This window comes from Bos grunniens, chromosome 2 (assembly GCF_055505025.1).
Source record: "Bos grunniens cultivar Pamir isolate PY7600 chromosome 2, Bosgru_T2T1.0, whole genome shotgun sequence".
Taxonomy (NCBI): domain Eukaryota; kingdom Metazoa; phylum Chordata; class Mammalia; order Artiodactyla; family Bovidae; genus Bos; species Bos grunniens.
In genome coordinates this window covers 102,827,735-102,850,830 of record NC_141166.1, presented here as the reverse complement: position 1 = coordinate 102,850,830, position 23,096 = coordinate 102,827,735, and the positions used below count along the sequence as shown (strand labels likewise).

General features: G+C 36.2%; 1 protein-coding gene across 2 annotated transcripts in view; it reads left to right on the top strand.

Moving 5' to 3' along the window:
- Window positions 1–23,096, top strand: part of KCNH7 (potassium voltage-gated channel subfamily H member 7) — a 527,402-nt gene that overhangs the window by 495,733 nt on the left and 8,573 nt on the right. For both annotated transcript variants that reach the window (XM_086370020.1, XM_086370012.1), the window contains 4 exons: window positions 1,788–1,993; window positions 3,763–3,859; window positions 12,910–13,173; window positions 19,062–19,230. In XM_086370020.1, coding sequence (XP_086226146.1) covers window positions 1,788–1,993; window positions 3,763–3,859; window positions 12,910–13,173; window positions 19,062–19,230 — 736 coding nt within the window. The remainder of the gene's footprint in view (window positions 1–1,787; window positions 1,994–3,762; window positions 3,860–12,909; window positions 13,174–19,061; window positions 19,231–23,096) is intronic.

Sequence of the window (23,096 nt, the reverse complement as noted above, 5' to 3'; positions counted from 1 at the left end):
GATTTTCACTTGATTTGGCCTTGACAGTTCTAGTCTGTTGCCAGGGAAGAAGCATGCATCACTGCATTCCTGATCTTCAAATCAGCCAGCCTTAACTTCTACAGGAAGGTAACAAGCTGTCTTGCTTTATAAAATAGTAATTTTAGAATGTAGTTAAGCTGTGCATGGTGACTGGCTTACTCTTTGCTCACTTACAATCATGTAAAATACAAATACAAAGCTTATGCTGAATTTAGTTCAGAGCTTTTCTCTGATAATATCTGTACTAACATATCAAAACTATAAAGAATTTCAAGAGATTCTCCTTTCCTGTCTCCATTTCCATGTAAATCTTCACTTAAAAATCTCAGAAATTATGATTCCTCATTCAATTTTTTTAAAAGCTAAGTATTTATTTAAATGAAAGTTAAAATATTCTCTCCAACATCAATTTTTCTTATAAAGATATGGCATCTGATTTCTCCCCATTACATTCACGTTTAAAATAAGAACATCACAGAGTTTTTCTTTTACCTTGAATTTTTTTGTTTAAAAGTCTTTGGTAGTTTCCATAGTTGGGTATATATGAACTTGTTTACCAAAAAGATAAGTAACAGATCCACTAAGATGTTTCTAAATCTGAAAATAGCTTTAGGATATATGTATATATGTAAGAAGGTACATTTTACAGTGCCATCTACTACCTTTAAAAGTTACATAATCAATACTCCATCAGTAGTTAATGCACATGTATTTCAAAAGTACAATTTTTAAGTATCTTGGCTTTCTGAAGAAAGATCTAAGTGGCCGTGACATTCAGGGAAAATAATGGGAAGAGATGAGATATATCAAGTGTGCAAAGATTTTAACTGGAGTCAGAATTAATGGGATGTAGTTATGGCTGCTCTCTCTCTACCTTTATTTCACCCAACTAAGAAGGTGACCTTGACTTAATCCGTTTACACTCTTTAATCCTCTTTCATTTTCATAACATTTGGATAATAATTAGTAATTTTTTCATTAGGTTATTTTGGGGATCAAGTGAGATAATGCGCCTAAGCATTTGATGCAGAGCCTGACACCTACTTAGTCTTCAATAAGCATTTGTTGTTACTGTCATTATCATCCTCATAGTTGAAGGAGACCTAGGAAAGAAGTGACATGTGGCTAGGCAGAGGGGATGGGAAGGGCCCATCAGAAACCAGACACTGAAATAACCCCAGGCTTGGCAAAAAAGCAGGAAGGACACACCTTTGGAATAAAGGCCATACAGTTTAAAAACATGACTGTATTTGTTGAGAAAATATAACTAGATGTATTATTAAGGGGAGTTCCAAAAGTAGTTACCAAAGGAAACCGGGTATATTCAAATTGTACCCCTAGTCCTCTAGGTTAAAAAAGATCTACCATAAACCCATGCTTGGCATCACCTCCTGAGACCATTCTGAGATAGAAACTTTGGGGCAGAATTAGACCACACTAGACTTGCCAAAAACATAGCAGACCAAAGCCATGTTTGCTGCATTCCAGATGCTTAGCCAAAGAATCAAAACTAGGAAATAATGGGGATTATACCAGGACCAGGGCTCTAAAAGGTGAAATTCTGGTCAGCAAATAAATACGACTGGGGCAGTCAGTACGTGGCTCTAGGGTTGTGCTGCCCAAGTGTCTGTTGGCCGTCAGGTCTCACATGTGAAATGTTTGGTTCAGGGATAGGTCAGTGGTCCCCTTCAAATTTTAGAAGTAAAACGTTAAGTTCAGATTTCTTTCTTTTTTTTTCTTTTCTTTTCTCCTTTTTGATCTTTTAGGAAAAAATGATATATTTGGAGAAATGGTCCACCTTTATGCCAAACCTGGAAAGTCTAACGCAGATGTAAGAGCACTCACATACTGTGACTTGCATAAGATTCAGAGAGAAGATTTGCTAGAGGTTTTGGACATGTATCCTGAGTTTTCCGATCACTTTCTTACAAATCTAGAGTTGACTTTCAACCTGAGGCACGAGAGTGCGAAGGTATATGTTACCTGCTCATTTTTGGACTCTTGACGTTTTATTTTATCCTTTGATTGCCCAAGGACCTCTGAAAGATCAAGTGAAATAGTGTAAACAGTTAAACAATTGTGAATATTTGAAAGGAAAAGCCAACTTAATATTAGAATTTCTCAATTATAAAGAAGGAATTAGGTCTAATTGCCCTCAAGTATGTTGAATAACTTTAGTAGTTCAATTTGACCTTTTAGGAACTTTTAGGAGTTATGCTTGATCTATAATACCTTTTTTTTATATTGAATGTGACAGTTATTTGTTATAAATGGGTGATTCTAGGCTATTGAAAATCACCTAAAAAGAGTTTATCTTATACAGAGGTTAAAATATTCTCTCAGATACTATTTACACTGTATATTGGTTAGCAGTATCTTTTCAATAATCATGAAGAAGTTAAATTCTTAAAGTTTAGATACATATTTAACACAATTTCTAAATTGTAGAAGTATAAATTAATCAGGCCTATACCTAAGTCAAAATTATTGATGCAGAATGAATAACATATACTCTAGTAGAAAGAGTATCTTAAATAATGTTACAAGTGATTTAACATAGGATCAATTTCCAGGGCTTAGCCTCTAAGGCCCTCACTCACCCTCCTCCACCAGGAAAGTGTGTCCTTATCACCCATGAGTATTCTAAGAATAGATTTTATGTTGCAGCCCACAATTTATTACTAGGTTATTCTCTATCTCTTCCCCCTCCCCACCAAATTCATAATCCTAACTCCAACTCTAAATACATTTTTTGCCAGAAACCAAATGTTTTGACACTTGCAAGTGTATTTTAATGTTAACTAATAAAGTCTCTGGAAAGTAAGATTCTCAAGTCAATAGGTAAAACACGGTAGATTTCATTTTCCCTGGAGTTATAGTCATTCCCAGGATTCTGTGAGAGAAGAGACTTAAAGAATTTAAGGTCACCAGAGTACTATTTGATAACCCGAAGCACCAGCTCAGTAAATTACTTTACAAAATGCTGAAAGTTGAAAAATCAGGTGGTAAGAGGTTCAAGTTACCAAGAGCGTATGCTTTTTATAATGATTTTAATTCAGAATTTTATCAAGTTGCAGTTTAATATCACTGACCTCATTTTTATTTTGCTTCAAAAAACAAGCATCTACCTCAGATAACTTCTTTGTGAAAATTTTAGGCAGCAACCAAATAAACAAAACAGAAGTTTCCATTTGTTTTATTTATTTGGAAACCTCCAGTTTTGTTTACAAGAGAGGAAGGAAGAATGGGGAACAAAACAGGGTTCAGAGCATAGTGTTTATTGAATTCGACCTTGTATTTATTATGAAATTTAACCTTGTAATCTTTACCATGTAATTTAAACATCATAGCTAATTATAATTAGTCTACACATTTTTTTCTGCAATGATACAGATTTTTCAATTTTTAAAATTATTGCTATTTTTATTTTAACTTTTCCAAGTTACATAAAATATATTACACAGGAAGGAATATATGTTGTCTCTAAGTATTGACATCATCCTGAAACATTTCTGATAAATAACTTCTACAACTATGATTTCCCTGGTTAAACTACTAGAATTATTCTGTCTATTTTATAATTTAGAGAAAATCATTAAGCAAATTGTTGTAGTTATTTGCCTGCAATCTATTAATTAAGTCTTAGTGGTTGAAATGATATGAAATAGTAGAGTTTACTGATGATACACTGTGTTCAAACTGAATAATCTTCCACTTTATCTTCACGTTCCATTAACAAAGGCTGATCTCTTACTACGATCACAGTCCGTGAATGATTCTGAAGCAGACCACTGTAAACTGCGAAGGAGATTGTCATTTGATAGTGAAGAAGACAAAGGTAATTCATTCTTTTCTAAAGTTCAAATATGGAGCATGTGAATATTAGTCCTGCTTATTTAAATGCTCATTGTACTTCTTATGTCAAGGGTAATTAATTAATTCAGATTTTAAGAAGGCAAATCCTTTGCTTTTTTCAGTAGTTAATGATGTGGTTTCTGATTGATAACTCTCAACAGTGTTTCTCAAGACCCGATCCTAGGCCCTTTTCTTCTCTTCTTATTCTATATCATACTCTTCCCCTAAGTAATTTCGTTTATACCCATAGTTTAATTATATTTTTTGCATGCATGTGTGTGCTAGGTCGATCCAGTTGTGTCTACCTCTTTGCGATCCTATGGACTGTAGGTTGCTCTGTCCATGGGATTCTCCAGACAAAAATACTGGAATGGACTGCCATGCCCTCCTCCAGGGATCGAACCCTCCTCCTTCCCAACCCAGGGATCGAACCTGCGTCTCCTGCATTGTCTCCTGCATTGGCAGGCAGGTTCTTTACCAATAGTGCCACCTAGGAAGCCCTATCCTATTTTCACGTAGGAGATGTGCATGAAAGTGAAAGTGCAAAAGTGTTAGGTCATTCAGTTATGTGTGACTCTTTGTGACTTCATGGACTGTAACCCACAAGGCTCCTCTGTCCATGGGATTCTCCAGACAAGAATACTGGAGTGGGAAGCTATTCCCTTCTTCAGGGGATCTTCCTGACCCAGGGATCAAACCCGGGTCTCCTGCATTGCAGGCAGATTCTTTACTGTCTGAGCTACCACAGACGCTCTGGAGAAGTACATATTTACATCTCAATACCAGAATATCTAGGGACTCCCCTGGTGGCACTAGTGGTAAAGAATCCACCTGCCAATGCAGGTAGACGTAAAAGATAAGTGTTCAATCCGTGGGTCGAGAAGATGCCCTGGAAGAGGACATGACAACCCATTCCAGTATTCTTGTCTGGAGAATCCAATGGACAGAGGAGCCTGGCAGGCTGCAGTACATAGGGTTACATAGAGTCAGACACAACTGAAGCAACTTAGCATGCACATACCAGGACATCTGAACTTCAGCCTCCTATATCCAAATGCCTATTAAACCATCTATATGAAATTGCAACAGCAACTCAAACTCAGTACTTCTTAAATTGAAATCATTAGTTTCCCTGGAAACCTCTCTCTCCATCAGTTGCTATGTCTCTAAATGGCACCACCATTCAACACATTGCACAGACTGGGTATTCTCTCTAGGAACCAATTTTCTCTCAACCTCTCCATCAGCCTTGGCAACAAGTCTTGTTATTAGTACCTCCAACACAGCCATTTACTCTTCAGACCAGGTCTTTTTTTGGTTCACTCTTCTCCATGTTCATAACCACAACTCTAGGTCAGTGAAACATATTTCAACTCACCTTGCCAACTTGCCCCTGTTTCATCTATTGTTCACACTGGACCACTGGTAATTCCTTTTTCTAAATCCAGTTTGGTTTATGCCAGCTATATATTTAAAGTCCTCTAAGGACTTCCCATTCCCTAAATTCTTCATAGGGTGAGTCTATGCCAACCTTTTGAGTCTTATCTCATACCATCCTTCCTTTACCAACTCCTCTCTTTTGCAACATTTATTCCAGTTGCACTTCCATATTATTTGCATCATTATTTAATCAGTGATGTCTGCCTGTAGAGCATAAACATGATGGGAAATATTTGGTCACCTAAAGCTTCAGTGCTTGCCTCAGCAGGTGTTCAACAAATATTTGTTGAAAGAATGAATGAATTCATGAACTAGCATTTCAGCATCTTCCATGTGATTCTTTTCCTCATTTTGCCTTTTTAATCAAAGTTCTTTTCTTTGTCCTCTTTCCTCTGAATTCTCTCCCAAGGGGAGCTCATCTCTCAGCTTTAACTTGCTCTATATTCCAAGTGAACTCAGCTGCCCTTTCTTCCATGTACATCACTTTTGTGTTTTTGATTATATCCTTTCCTTAGTCAGAATTTGCCTCCCTGTCCTCAAACACACATATGTGCACACATACAAGCAAAACTATACCACACCACTTTTTAATCAATTAAATTACTTTTTTTCAAGGTTAAACTTCAGTAATAATCAACATGAACTCTTTCTTGATTTTCTCAAAAATAACAGGTTTTCTTTTTTTATGAATTCCTAAGACACTTTCCTCTTGTTATCTTGTTATACAGATGGTTCTTGACTTATGATGGTTTAACTTGTGATTCTGTGACTTTACAGTAGTGCAAAACAATACACATTTAGTAGAAACTATATTTCAAATTTTGAATTTTGATCTTTCCCAGCTAGTGATATCCCATAATGTAATTTCTTGTGATGCTGGACAGTGGCAGCTCTCAGTCAGCCACATGATCACAAGGGAAACAGCCCATATACTTACAACCATTTGTTTTTTACTTTCAATGCAGTATTCAATAAATTACATGAGATACTCAACAATTTATTGTAGAATAGGCTTTTGTTAAATGAGTTTGCCCAACATAGCATAATGTAAATGTTCTGAGCATGTTTAGATTAGGCTAAGCTATCGTGTTCAGTAGATTAAATGTATTTTCAACTTACGATTTTCAATTTACAGTGGGTTTATTTTACTGTAACCCCATAGTAACTCAAGGAAGATCTTTATTTTTAAAATATGCCCTGTGCAGTGGTTATTGGTATATTTGTGTTTTTTTTTCTCTATCAAATAGTAGACTCCTTTAGCAAAGCATGGTGAATAAATATCTGTTGAATTGGGCTAATTGTTGAATCTTCTGGCTGATTGCAGAACAATAAACCACTCACAGCTAGGTGATAATTTATTTCTGCAATGTCCTTAATTATTCTCCTGGTGACTTTTTCTAAAACCAGAACCACAACAGCCAAGCTGTTCTATCGACTTAACCTAAATCCCTTATCCTGAAGTTAATCTCATGTTTTGATCTCACTAAAAATAAAATACTGCTTAACAATACTGTCTATATAATAATGTCACCCATACTGTTGAAGATTTATTAAATCTCCTTTCAATCTTGTTTAGTTTCCTCATTCTCAAGCTAAATAATCTAACATTTTTATCTCCAGATAAGGCCCTAAAAGCATGTCACAATTTATATTGTGCTAATGCTACTAGACATTTCTATTAATTCTGAAGACTTTTCCTTTAATCTCAGGCTTAGTCTCTAAGACCCGTTTTATATAAAATGTTGATGATAAGGCATTTGCCTGCCTATAACTTTTTGAAGTTTACTGGTATAACAGTAAGTCAATATAAAAAAACAATTAAGTCCAGTCTAAACTGCAGCTCAGTTAGTAAAGAATCTGCCTGCAATGCAGAAGACCCAGGTTCAATTCCTGGGTCAGGAAGATCGCCTGGAGAAGGAAATGGCAACCCACTCCAGTATTCTTGCCTGGAAAATCCGATGAACAGAGGAGCCTTGCAGGCTACATGGGGTAGCCTTGCAGTACACGGGGTAGCAAGAGTCATACAGGACTTAGTGACCCAACCACCATCCAGAGCCTGAGAGCCTATTCTAGTCTTCAGGACTTCATGGTGCTATAGGGAAGTTTAAAATTTGCTGAAACCAATTTAGTCCCAATCACCCCAATCTAAAGATCTAAAGGGGCCATCCATTCTGTACTTCTTGATATAGAATCAATATCTGGGAGAGGGAAAAATGCATATAAGCAAATATAAAGAATAATGAACATTCAGAAGATAATTGATCCCAAATGATATGAAGGTTACATAAATTAAAAGCTGCCCATGAAATGTACTGATTACTTTAGAGTTAGTTTACTGCTCAGTTGAAACCATACCTTGAGGGGATATATCCAAGAGTGCTGATGACTATGCATTAATCAGCAGAGGCATCAAGAACAGAGGGAAGAACAGGTGGTTGCCCATTGGTGACAGACACATTGAATCTTACAGTTACTGCTCACAACCTACCCAAAAAAACACTGGGACTCTTCAGGTTTCAGTTCCCACTTATACCTCCCTCCCACCGTGTCTACCATGTGGTGCTAAGGAGTTTACATTCAAAAAGAAATATTAAAAATGAAAAGATGTATATAGAAACTTTGAAGGTTGATTTGAACTAAATAGAAGCTTAACATATTGGACCTCTTCTCTCCTAAAATACATTTGTGGGTGAAAGTGGTTTGTCCTCATAGGCTGTGCATTTCTGAGGAAATAAACTCTGTTCTTGAATAGAAAGAATTGCCAGTTCAAGTCCAAATTTGAAGACACTTTGTTTTTGTTTTTTGTTTTTGTTTTTGTTTTTGTTTTTGTTTTTTGAGGATATTTTCAAGAAATTCTCTTTCCTTCATAAAGTTCTGACATAGAGGTACCCAGGACCTTCCCAACTTGACTGTCGTTATTGTAGGGGGAGGTGTTACAGTTTCTGAGATGAAAGCAGAATGTTACTGTTACAGACTGTGAAGAATAAAAGTGTATCTTCAATGACTTCCTTAGTGATCACAAGCGTTGAAAAGATAGTTGGACAGAACAGAAATAAATGAGCTATAACCATTTAGAACATGTTGAAAATAGTCCAAGTACTCTTCAGAGTTGAATTGTACTTACTTCAGAGTGTGCCAATATAGTCTATTGAATATGAGAATATTTCCTTTAAAATTTTATGTTGTGAAATTTTCAGGAATTTTATGTTGCCGCATGGTGTGGCAAAAAAATAATAATAAAATAAAATGTTATATTATGTATATTTTATAATACTCATAAGTTTTACAACAATAGCATGTATAATGGCCCATGAGATACATACATACAAACATATATATTTTTACTGATAGCTCTTTTGTGACTGCATATTTGGAATATTCTGCTTAGCTTTTTCTATGAACAGAAAATGCAATATCAAAGTAGCTATTAAACACTAATTTAAGGAATCAGTTACCCTTTGAGAGACACTAATTCAATGAGAGCATCAATTAATAGTCCACCCCCCAAAAAGAAAATTGGACTGTGTTAAATGTTCAACATCCTCTTTGCATTAAATTTAGATGGTTGTCACACATCATTAAAAAAGAACCCATTTTAAGAGATACATATATTCTAAGAGCAATTTTCTTACTTTCCCACTCATGTGTTTTTTATTAAATTCTATATATATTCAACTGAAAAAATCTAATGTTCCAGAAAATAAGAATGGAAAGAGGTATTTAACTCATATACATATGTTTCAAAGAACAGCAATAAACATTATCTTTTTCTAATATTTTTTTTGTGATTTCACATTGTCATACAAAACTCAGTAAAGTCTAGCAAGTGTTTCTCCAAAATAACTTCTATGAAAGTTATTGAAGTTAAGAATAAATATATACATTGTTAAACTTATTTTTACAAAATAGGAATGGGTCAAATTCTAATTTTATGAAGTTAATCCTTTAACAATATTGCTGTTATAATCTGGCACCTCTTAGGAACATCTTCTTCAATAGTAAAGAATGATTAGTTTTTGTTATCCGTTTCAGTAATATATAAATATATCTTTATTTATATTTTTAAAATAGATTTTTATCTGTATTTATGTAGAAAAGTGATGCTAATTTGTTTTCAACTTTCTTTGATGCTAGAGAGGAACTAAAGTACTTGAAATCAAATGAAGACATTTATTTTAGATTCCAGTGTTCCAATGCAATAAAATTCTTAACGCACTTGACTGGAAAATGCTCAACTTATCTCAAAATTGTTACCAGTGGGAAATCTTAAATGATGAGAGAGCACATTAAATGCCTCTCTTTTACCTAAACTTGGGCCCAGCTGTTAGGTCTGACAAATAAAAATGATAAATAGGTTGAGAGAAAAACTCCATAAATAATGGAGAGAACACAGACATTTGTTCCCAGATTGTTTGAAATGTAAAATTTTCTATAATCATTCTTATGATGGATGGGTCAACCTCTCCATCAAGACATTCACTCTATGCTCTTCAACCCATCCAGACTTAGAGAGACACCCACAAGACAATTCATAAATGTTTTAGAATTGTATCCTGTGAGAAAGAGGGGAGGGGGGGAGATAGACTGTCAACATACAGAAACAAGGTTTTTTGGGGTTTTTTTTAGAGTTTTCAGTCATCTAAGTCAGAAAAATTCCAAGCTTAATTAAACAGGCCAGCTCTTTCCTTTGTACAATGATTGGAACAGGAATGATTATACAATCTCATTTCTAGCAAAGGGGAAAATGTAGAAAAACTTCTGATTGCTATTCAGAATACTATTTCTACATAGCATTCAAGAAAGCAACTTTAAGAAATAATAATAATAAAATAGCACTAAGAATAATATTAAGAAGAAATAGCATCTAATGCTATTTAATGCCTATTAAGTAACCCAGTTTAGGGACTTCTCTGGACATCCAGTGGTTAACACGCCATGCTTCCACTGCTGGAGGGCGTATCCCTAGCTGGGGAACTGAGATTCCCACATGCTACCAGGAGTGCCCTGCCCCCATGCCAAAAAAAAAAAAAGCCAGTTTAACTAGAAAAAGGCAGAAATGGAATATGCCATAAAAATCTAGAGGTAACTGGAGGCTAATTATAACGCATTTCAGTCCAGTTTCATGTCTTCCATTAACCAACCTCCAGCCTAAGACTGAGCGGTTTCCATTGTTAATCCACAAATAGATTGTCATTTCAGCTGTCATTTTAAATGATCAAATTTGAAGCTTTGTTTTATCTAGCATGGAATAGAAAAATGTTGTTGCAGTTGGTCTGTGTCAGAGAAATTGTTCATGTGGCCTGAGTTCCAAAAAGCATCTGGCTAATCATTCAGTCGCAAAGAACACAGAAATAAATATGGAGTAATTTCCCCTAAGTATATAGGGGAATAAAATTGAAAAAAATCAAGAATATAAAACTTTTTCTTCTTATTTCATGATCCTGCTTTCACTGGAGATTTTTGGTAAAGGATTTAGATATCATGTATATAGAACAATTTGCTCCATTTCACGAGAATTAAATAATAATTCCCCATTCACCACATTGTAAACACATCCCAAGTTGAAATCAGCAGTATATGTTAACTGATGGATTTTTACCTAAACATCCAAAATCAAGCCATAAGTTAGTAAACTAAGACCAAGGCCCATGTGGTAGGCGGGACAGAACATTTTACTATGTATGAGTATTTACAAATCAACAGAGGACTCCTAAGACTGCCCAAGCTGAAAAAACCATGTGATTTAATAACTTGTGATGTGCATTCATTACAAGTGTCCACCTTGTAATGCTATTATCCTTACTTAGATTAGAATTATGAATTAAATGATAATTTAGTTTGCATTTGATTCTGCTGGAAAAGATTCCATGAAAGTGTTTAAAAGAAGAGCATTTCAGGGAAAATGAGAAGCCTTTGCTGATTCAATCCTCCTGGTGCCCAAACTGCACAAAAGTTACTTAGAAGCAACAAATTGACCCAATCCACTAAGCAGGTATGAGGATAATTTAGAGAAATGAAGCATTTTCTATTTTTAACATTTACTTGCATAAAGTTGGAAACTATTGTGTTTTGAAGAATGAAATGGTATGTTCATAAAGTGGGAGAAATGATCACATTTTCAGGTGGGAAGAAGTTAAAATCAAAGAAAACAGGAGGAGATGACAAGAATGAAAGAGGGCTGTGTCAGTGACCCTGGAGATAGACGGCTTGTGTAAGAAGATGAATTTACAACCAGCTAGATTAGTGGTTGAGCACCGAAGACAAATATAAGGGACACTGAGTTATCAAGATGTCTACAGAGCTTGAGACTAGAAAAGTCTGTAGTCTTCTCAGTAATGATGAAATCACTGTGCAAGTGAGAAATCTTAAAGAAAATAAATTAAGCAATCTGCTTTCATCACATTTAACTTTAATTGGCAGGATGTAAACAACTACCTCCTTAATAACCATGTCACATGAAGCTGGTTTTTGCACTTTATACATTTGTACCTTGGGCTGCTTTCTGGCTTCTCAAGTTTTAAATTATGATTTTTTAAAAAGAAAAGAAAAAGATCTCTGTTTAATTTTGTGCCATATGGGAATTTTAAAAAACAGTTGGAAGTTTCTCTGGAGTGGCCTTAAATCATTTCATTTGGCCTTCTATAAATAACAAAGTAAGTATAATCAGGCAGAGAGTAGATGGAGACACTGTCTTAAACATTTCTCCAGAAAATGATATACCTTCTGGAGTATGTTGGTTAGTTATTAGTGGTAACCAGATGGAGAATTATACTGTCTCCCCAGGACACTAATGGAAACAAGTTCCGAGATTTGTCTTAGTGTTTTTCCTGCTGAAATATGTTCTAACACAATGCTCAGGGCTGAAATTATCCTAACATTTTAGTATAAAACAGCCAATGTGCACTACTGGCTTTAATGTAATTAGGTAAACCTACCTTAATTAATGAGTGAAGTCGTTCAGTCGTGTCTGACTCTAGTTTTATATTATTTGCAATATGCTGCACAACCAAACCGCATGGTATGTCAAGGCCATTATACGGATTGAACTAAGGCTGAAAGTCAGCCTGCCAGCCTTTACCATAGAGGGCTTCTGGATTTGACCTTCACAATGAGTAGATGACCACCACATGAGAGGGCATGAAGGTTAAAATAAACGAGCAATAAGCTGCAGAGTGGTGATATTTTAGAATTGGGACACATTTTTCTTCACTGTTTCATTTCCTTAAGAGATAGTACACCAGATTTTAAGAATACAAATGACTGTTGAGTGTATATAAATAAGGTTTAAATTACCCTATAGTTTCTTTTATGAGATATAAATGTGATTACTGTCACAGGTATTCTTTTATTTTGAAATGAATAATGTATTTCATGACATTAATGTCCTGTGAGTTAAGATTTTAAAAATCTTCTTAAATAGCTACATTTTCAGTAGGATAAAAAAATAAAGAACAACATTTCTGGAAATTAAAAAAAATTCTATGTTAAGGTTATTCAAAAACACACTATGAAAAAGCTAGTTTATGTAGTTAGTGTAGAATGCGTAGAGTCTCATATTTGATTATCTTCTATAAAATAACTTTTCTTTGATAGATTTTGGCAAAGGAAGCACTACAAATGACCCTGAAGACTCTGTAGATACAATAAGACACTACCAGAGTTCCAAAAAGCACTTTGAAGAGAAAAAAAGCAGATCTTCATCTTTCATCTCCTCCATTGATGATGAACAAAAGCCTCTCTTCTCAGGACTTGCTGATTCTCCTCCAGGAATAGGGAAAGCAACTGGACTTGATCTTGAAGAAACAGTGCCCACCTCAGGAAGAATTCACATAGATAAAAGAAGTCACTCTTGCAAAGGTAACCAAGTTTCTCAGGAATCAGTTTGTCTTATGTCAGTGCTAATCACAAAATGCTGACTTTGTACAAATGAAAAGCCATTCCACATGTTAGTCGAATCTGCAATTTCATGATGTATTTGCAAAGATCAAATCTTAGATCATCTACAAAGTGTCTGCAAGATTCTGGGATAGTGGTCATTATTCCCAATTATAGCATAATAGGTTCTGTGTGGTCAGTCAGGCCTAACACAGTGCCACATAGAACATTCTAGGAATGTCTTTTGTAGTGATTCCATGGGAGAGGGACCAATGAGTATTTGAAGAATTCTAACCCATTGATTCTTATATGTATCTTCTGTGTCCATGAAAATGAAAGCGTTAGTCGCCCAGTCATGTCCAACTCTGTGACCCTGTGGATTGTAGCCTGTCAGGTTCCCCTGTCCATGGAATTCTCCAGGCAAGAATACTGGAGTAGGTGGCCATTCCCTTCTCCAAGGCATCTTCCTGACCCAGAGATTGAACCTGGGTCTCCTGCATTGTAGGCAGATTCTTTACCATCTGAGCCACTGGGGAAGCCTTCTGTATCCATTCCCACCCCCAAACCTGTTTTTATAGCATGAAAGGCCAATTCAATCAAAATACAATAAATACTAAAAAAGAACTTCAGTTTACTGTGAATTATGAGAAAATGGGGATAAATGACCCTAAATAAAATATGCTTTTGATTCAACTCATTGGAACACATTTGTTTATTAGGGATACCCAAATATATGGGCTATGTTTTAGACAATATGCATGAACTGTGTAACTGCATTTAATAAATATGTCCAGATTTGATGCTAAAGGGTGGAAAACTCAGGAAAACTTGAGGACTACTACATGAAAGAACAATTAGCTAAGCATAACAGGATCTAGATCTACAGATCTTATTATCTCACTAAGAATATGTAAGAACAGGCATGGGCAGACTGCCTGGGTTCCGGGTCCAAGTCTGTGATATGCTCTCTACATGTCTTGACAGACCCTACTAAGACTCAGTTTGAACACCTTCAAAATAGGAATAATATGTTCTAACCAACTAGTCTGTTGTCATTATCAAGCAAGATAATCGCATAAATTCAGTTCAGTTCAGTTCAGTTCAGTCGTGTCTGACTCTTTGTGACCCCATGAATCGCAGCACGCCAGGCCTCCCTGTTCATCACCAATTCCCGGAGTTCACTCAGACTCACGTCCATCAAGTCAGTGATGCCATCCAGCCATCTCATCCTCTGTCCCCTTCTCCTCCTGCCCCCAATCCCTCCCAGCATCAGAGTCTTTTCCAATGAGTCAACTCTTCGCGTGAGGTGGCCAAAGTACTGGAGTTTCAGTTTTAGCACCATTCCTTCCCCTGAAATAAAATCCCCAACTCTGTTTAGTATTTTCTCACAGTTTTTACTTTCTAACACTTTAATCTTTGAATATATTCCTAGACAGATAAAAACGTAGAGATGAAGAGAGTATAACAACAAAAAAAAAGAAACTATAACAAAAATGAGGGCAAAATAGGGTGTTCTTGAACTGGCAGGATACAAAATTATGGTACAGGGTAAGTAAATATTACTTATCATTGTCACCATTTTTCAAAGTGACTGTATCTGATAACAAAAGCTTTATTGAACCTAGGATGTTTAGGTTTTACATTTGTCCAGAGTTACTTTCCCTATTTTACCAAATCAGCTTTTGCCATGACCCCAAGTTGAAGTAAGCTCAGAATATATGCAAATGTTCTCTGGACAATCTAAAATCTTGATGAAGTGAATGAAAATAGTACCTCATTTATCACAATGGAAGAATGGAATATTAGATGTGATTACTAAATGTCCCATTTTAGTTATTTATGAAAACGGATTCTGGGAAGTGCTAAAAATAATAAAAGGTTGCATCATGGAAGTCAGGAGTTCTGAAGAACTTGCTGAACCATCCTACTGTCTTCAAAAGAGTATAACTGAGGGGGCCTGATTTTTTTTCAAAATATTTTTTGTTGTTTTCCTCTTGAGTTTTAAACTCTCAAGTGACAAGTTATTAAAGATATATTTGGGGGATTTTATTCAACTTGATGATGACTCTCACTGACAATGAATTCTCATGCCCTTCATCTTATGTTTTTCCTTGCCACTTCTTTCAATTATTTTTAATTAGCTATTTTACATGCACAATAAAAGATAGTATTCTATAAAATCTAAGTTAACATCTACAAATTTTAATTTTCAAAAATGTATAGTGACATCTCTGTTCAAACAAACAGTTGCCTTTAAAACTCATAGTTAAATATTCATGTCAATTGAATAGGCATAATTGATGCTGCATAGAGTCAATCCGGAGAAGGCAATGGCACCCCACTCCAGTACTCTTGCCTGGAGAATCCCATGGGTGGAGGAGTCTGGTAGGCTGCAGTCCATGGGGTCGCGAAGAGTCGGACACGACCGAGCGACTTCGCTTTCACTTTTCACTTTCCACTTTCATGCATTGGAGAAGGAAATGGCAACCCACTCCAGTGTTCTTGCCTGGAGAATCCAGGGACGGGGAGCCTAGCGGGCTGCCGTCTATGGGGTCACACAGAGTCGGACAGGACTGAAGCGACTTAGCAGCAGCAGCAGCAGCAGCAGCAGCAGAGTCAATCAGTGTGACACATGGTTAACCTAGATAATTAACATAACTAATCAGTGGAGAATTCTAAAACTTGATTCAATGCAAATTTCTTTCCCTAATAATTTTTTAAGGTGAAATACTGTGTGATTTTCAAGAATTTGAATAATGTGTAGGGTGTAACTGTAACTGTTGTGATTCAAACTACTAAACCCCCAGAGACTTTAGTTTTATCGTCAATAGGAAATGCCACTTACATTTCTAGCATTTGTCATGCTGAATCCAACAGAGAAGCACCTTTGGACAGAACCGAAAAGAGAAAAATCAAACTAAATGCACTCTGATCCTGCTTAGATTGAGGTCAAAAGTTGACTCTAGGAAAATTGTGTACCCAGAACCAAATGAAAGTTTACTTTCTGTTCATCCATTTCCAGAAATGTGTCTTGCAACTATAGCAACATTTTCCAAGGCAACCGAGTGCAGATTCTTTCTGAGCTATATTTAGAAAGTATCTAAAAGGATGTTCATTTTGATTAAGACCACTAAGCAGGATCTCCCCTTTGCACTCTTTTTTTTTTCCCATATTGCTGTTAAAACAAGCTAATCACACATATCCAGATTTTAATAAAAGAGTAAATTATAATCAAGGAAGACTTTACCCAATAGTTTACGAGTATTCTTTTTTGCTAAGAGATTATCAGTTTTTTTCTTGAGCACTGAAGAAAAAATAAAATCTTATATAATTTATTGCACGTAATTCACCACTGTTATTTAAAAATCAATATCTTATATATGATTTGAGAATGAGAGAGCTATTAGGCATAAGTGGAAATACTGTAAGCTTTCTCAGCACAAAACTTCTGAGTATAATATGTAACTTCCATCCTGTCAGTTTTATTGTTTTTGTTTTATTGTCTAGCAAAAGGCTAGAGAGGGGGAAACATTGGCATCATCCAGCCATTTATATGAGTGTTCTATTTGTTTGGCATTACTTCTCCAAAAGTGAAAACCTAGTATACTAAAACATTATATTATTGTTTTGCATTTTAAAGTCACATGTGTGTGAATAAGAAATCATACTTTTCAGTGAAAATCGCTGAAGTATTACTTAAAAGTTCAGCCATAACATTTTTGATGTTCAGTTTCATAGGAAATTACATATTGTCACTTTAGAAAACAAAACAGCAGTTGTATCTGACTCTGGGATCCCATGGACTGTAGCCCACCAGGCTCCTCTTTCCATGGAATTCTCCAGGCAAGAGTAATGGAGTGGGTTGCCATTTCCTCCTCCAGGGGATCTTCCTGACCCAGGGATCAAGCCCAGGTCTCCTGCATTGCAGGCAGATTCTTTACCAACTGAGCTACTAAGGAAGCCCCTTCCATAGAATAAAGAAGGCTTTAATTTCCTCTGAGGTCTGTTAACCATTTCAATAGTATAGGGAACCCTGACCTTATATTTTCCTATTACCATCTTTGGGTGTGCTAATCCCTTTGTTAGAGCTTCACCCAAGTGAAGCAGAAATTGTTGGCACCTCATTAGAGATTTCTATGCATTCAAAGATAAAAGTATAGTGATAGAAAAACCATGAAGAAAAGGTACAGAAATTGTGTCTGCTACCTGTGGATAGGGGGTACTTTTGAAGAAACTGTAGGAAAGGAAGGGATTTCAAGAAACCCTACAAATCCTGTTCCTTGTTTCTAGAATCATAGTTAATTCTCCCTAAATGGGTTACTTTCTATCCAATTTTTAAAATAGCCAAAGATATAAATTCCATAACTTTACATAACTTTTGTCAGTGTTTAATCATAAATACTTGTCCAAAAGAAAAAACAAAAGTCATTCTATCAAAGCAAAATCACTTTTTGTTATTTAAGTCTATTTCCATGTGAAAATGAAGTCAGTCTTTTTTTCTACCAGTCCTCTGAGTGAGGAAAATATACTCCTTCTTTCTCTCTGAAATAAACTCCCAGCTCCACCAGTACTGGATTGGTGTGCCATGTGCTCAGTCATGTCCAACTCTTTGAGACCCTATGGACTGTAGGCTTCCAGCCTCCTCTGTCCATGAGATTTTCTAGGCAAGAATACTGGAGTGGGTTGCCATTTCCTTCTCCTAATGCTCTTCCTGACCCAGAGATCGGATCAGCTTCTCATGTGTCTCCTGCACTGCATGTGTATTTTTTACCCGCTGAGCCACCAGGGAAGCCCCAACTAGTATTTTTTCATGGGTTTTATTTCCCAAACTTTCAATTGTTTTAAGTACTTCTTAGATACATGAAATGCAGAGGGTAAGAAAGCATAGCAGAAGTCATCAAAAGTATATTACAGAAATGAGAGGGAAAATAAGATATTATATTTGCCCTCAGATATTGACAACTTGCAAATACAGATTGTTAGAGAAACAGTAAATTAAATGAGGTTCAGAAAATGAACCTCTGTAAGAAAAATGATTAAAACCTTTTTAGACTGAATTCCTCAAGGGCAGGGCCTATGTCTTCTTCATCTCTAACTCCTCTACAATTAGCAAAGTGTCTGGCACATAACAGACATGCAGACCATCTGAAAAGTGGGCTTGAACAGATAAGTGATATGTTTTAAAGTATAGTAACATAAAAATATTTTAAATAAAAGAGCCCCAAGGGAAAATATTGAAATTTAATGTGCATAAATTAAAGGACAGTACAGAAGGAGCTACAGGAAAACATAAAAACATGAAAGAATGTCACGGGACATTAGGACAAAGAGACTTTAGGCCCCTTCCCATCTTTAATGGCTCATTGTTCTTTGGGTCTACTTTGAGTTTAGTTGGTCTAAGGGAATCCTGAAGATCATCACTTCCCCATGGCTCTCTCTTCTCGAACCCACTCTGAATCATTAAGTATGCAAATTATTCTGTGGGAAAGAGCCCTAAAATCTTCAATCTGAGGTGAACCAGTACATACATATGGTGCTGTTTCTCCCCAAATGTAAAAGCTCAAAGTCTGTTCTCTTACTAGAGTTTAGGGTTGGCCATCCATGTTTCCCCTTAGCACAAAATAGAAGGGGAAATTGTACTGAAGACTCATAACCAGCTGTGTGGAAATAGGTGGGGGAGGCGGCAGTCAGGATCAGGGTGGATGGGAGTCAGCTACCTATTGGTTGTAGTTGCTCGACGGGTCCCTGAGCCACTATGGTTTTGTCTTCCAGTTAAATTTCAAGGTCCCTTCCTGCTTGTATTGTGGATGTCTCTGTAGCTATAAATGGGCACCCAAAGAAGCTGACATCCATCTTGCTGTTTCTCACAGATATCACTGACACAAGAAGCTGGGAAAGAGAAAATGCTGGAACTCAGGCTGATGAGTCTAGTCCCTCAGCACTTCAGCGAGCTGCCTGGGGAGTCTCTGAAACCGAAAGCGACCTCACCTATGGAGAAGTGGAGCAAAGATTAGATTTGCTTCAGGAACAGCTTAACAGGTATAAGCAATCGCCAGGCAAAGGAATAACATAATCCAAGCCCTTAGTGGGGTCTGGCTTTACAGTTTGTAAATAGCAAATTCATCCTGCCATAGATCTCATATACACTTTCCTTATACACTTTCTCATTTAAAATAAGACTAGAAGTTGACAGAATTATTAATGTCTTGCAAGGAGCATTTATTTAGAACACTTCACACTTTTGGCAGCATGAATCCTATTTTTTTCTTTACTTGTCATAAAATCAGTATCTCATCAGCATTGCTTGCTTAAGAAACTTCCTTTTTTTAATCCCCTCAAATAATTCATATTTAGTTTGAATTAAACTAAATATGAATTATTTAGTTTAATGATAATAATAATAATAACACCCTTCTTCTTTCAATCCTCCTTTTATACTTTGTGGTGGTTCCTGGTAACTTAGTTATGTGTTATGGCATTTGTTTTAATATTGACAAAATCATTTAAACATTTATTTTTTCAGCCAACTTGTCAAAATGTGATTGAGTTGAAGTCCAGATCCTCTCCATTTTCTCTCCATCTTTGATCTATGACCTTTTAAGATAAGGAATAAATTTTGGTTTTAGAAAGGAGAGAACCCCTTAACCCAAATCTACATGAGTTCCTTAAAATTAAACTGATCAATCATATTTAAGAAAAATAGATGCATGATACTGTCTTAGTTGTGTTACATGTGGAAAATGACCTTGATTCAAGGTATTTTCCAGGACACCACTGGGCAAGGTATTCCAATAGTCACACACGAAAAACTGCATGGATTAAACTAAGATGCTCAAATCACAGGATTTACTAAATCAACTTAAAACACGCAGTGAGTGATGAGGAGAGCCAGATGGGGTAATTAACACATTTCCAATACGTACAATCCTGGTAAAAGAATCGCACAACCTGAATCCTGATTTACATGACATTTATATATATATATATATCTCTCATCAGCCTTCCCTGCTGATGGTGTGGTTCTGAGGATGAGAATCGAGATTTCCACAAAAAAGGTCCACAGATTAAAAACTGCCCAACAGCAATGACACACACTTACTCCATCACTGAGATGTAAGGTCAAGTACACTTGGCCACAGTATAAGCCACACTCTGGTTTGTTACATCATATTTCTATTCTGTCTTTGGAACGTTTTGCAGGTTACTAGCATGCTGTTTGTATTTAATGCATCTTATGAAGTCTGCCCATGTCTAACAAACTACTTGCTTACTCATTATCTATACTTACCACATTCTGTGTGTTTTGCTTATACACATGAACTAGCTACTATGCTTACTTTTTCTTGTGTTTTGTTGATGTTGCTTGTTGTTTTATTGTTTTTTTTTAATCTTTATGCCAGAATTGAGCAGTGTCAAATAATACAGTAAACATAAAAATGTGTGTCTACACAAATATACATTACCATTACCATGAAAGATGAATTAGCAATTAAAATAGACAAAAGGAATTAGAAAACCAACTAATTTGTAAATTTAAATAAACTTGTATGCCTTAATTTCAAAGAAAAGTATGACAATACTGCATGAACTAATGATATTTTTTGTATTTTTTCATGCAATTTAACCAAACTTTAAAAGTTAAAAAACTGAGATCTATATCCCATTCTAAAGTGTCAAATATCAGTCTTGTAAAACTGAAACATATATGAGAAAATTAAAACAGATGATCACTTACCTAGATTCAGTCATTCCTGTTTAAGGTATAAGAACTTGACATGATCATACTTATTATTGCTCAGAGAAGCATATTTAGTTAATTACTACATTTCCTATCTCTCTCTTCTATTTATACCAAGCTACATTGATCTTTTAGCCATAGTATATATCAAAATACATACTGTACACACAGAACTGATAGATGAAAGTGTGATTTCTGAACTTGACCATCCTCTATTCCTGCATATTTCTTTGTGTGTTTGGGTGGGGGTGTGTGTGTGTGTGTGTATGTGGCTCAGTGGCTCAGTCATGTCCAGCTCTTTGAAACCCTATGGACTGTAGCCCACCAGGCTCCTCTTTCCATGGAATTTTCCAGGCAAGAATACTGGAGCTGATTGCCATTTTCTATTTCAAGGGATCTTCCCAACCCAGAGATAGAACCCACGTCTCTTTCATCTTCTGCTTCTGCATTGTGGGCAGATTCTTTACCACTGCACCACCATGCAGTATGCATTCAATTCCTGGAGTAAATGAAAAAAAATGACTGAATGAATGGGTGAATGACAGGGACAGTGATTTCTTCAGCACAGTACTTGCACAGCACTTAACAATTGTTCAGCCTCAAGTTATAGCTCTCTTACTTTAACTACTAACAGGATTACTAGGTCAAGTCATTTAAATTTCTCCAGCCACAGTTTCCTTTTTCAACCTCTTCTGACCTGCAATATTATTGTGAAGACTAATGTAATACATGTGGAGAGTATATATGCTACAAAACAGAAAGAGGCCAAACATAATTAACAATGAACTTAACTTCATTTCTATTTTGATACTTGTTTGAGTATATTCTTCTACTCTTCATATATTTCTATGTTACCTAATTTGGATCTTTATTGAAGGTGAAATCTGAGATTTTAATTTTCCCTTGTTGCCTTGTCATGGGTGCCAATCATTGCTGCTGGTGTAAATCAAAGATCACTGAAAAAACTTGCCTTTAATGTGTCCTGGAACTACAGTATAAATTTTAAGGGCATGTACACCTAGTTCCCATTTGGTTTGCAACCACCATTAATAGTATTACTATTAATACTAATACTAATACTAATGGGCTTCCCTGGTATTTCAGTTGGTTAAGAACTGCCTGCAAGACCCAGGTTCAATCCCTGGGTCAGGAAGATCCCCTGGAGAAGAAAATGGCAAACCATTCCAGTATCCTTGCCTGGAAAATCCCATGGACAAAGGAGCCTGGTGTGCTGCAGTCCACAGGGTCTCAAAAAGTCAGGCATGACTGAACAACCAACACACTGTTAATACTAATAGCTGTTATTATTTTATTATGTTAGTTTTAAAATTACTTTTATACAATACTTTTTTTCACAGCCAAACTTCAACTGAATCTTTTTGACATGTCCTAGCACCTGTATCGGAGAAGGTGATGGCACCCCACTCCAGTACTCTTGCCTGGAAAATCCCATGGACGGAGGAGCCTGGTGGGCTGCAGTCCATGGGGTCGCTAGGAGTCGGACACGACTGAGCGACTTCACTTTATTTTTTCCCTTTCCTGCATTGGAGAGGGAAATGGCAACCCACTCCAGTGTTCTTGCCTGGAGAATCCTAGGGGCGGTGGAGCCTGGTGGGCTGCCGTCTATGGGGTCGCACAGACTCGGACACGACTGAAGTGACTTAGCAGCAGCAGCAGCAGCACCTGTATGTTTTTGAACATATCTACTTTCTTGTACTAAATTCTAGCTAGCTCTCAAAAACATTTTATTGTCTGATTCAACCTCTTTGGATTTAAAATCCAATATATTACATTTTTACTGCACAGACATCTCCAAGAACCTGTTTCCTCCATGGTAGAAGGCAAAAGTTTGAAGAAGGCAGCTCGATTTAAACTTCAGCTTTGCAGGATGAGAATCCTGGTATACTTTTTTAAGTTGGATCTACTCTGTTTAGCTTCAGCATTCTGTTCAAATGTAGTAGAACTGTAAATTTCTACCCCATTTGTTTCATCCGCATACACATATTAAGTACACAGTGCAATAAAAACAAATATAAATAGTCTATCTTGAGTCATCCTGGCTGTTGCTGCTTTTTGCTTTAATGGCCAATTAAACTCTATATGGGGCTAAAGGTTTACATAAGAAATGTTCTTACATACTTATATATTATGCCTACGGATATACATA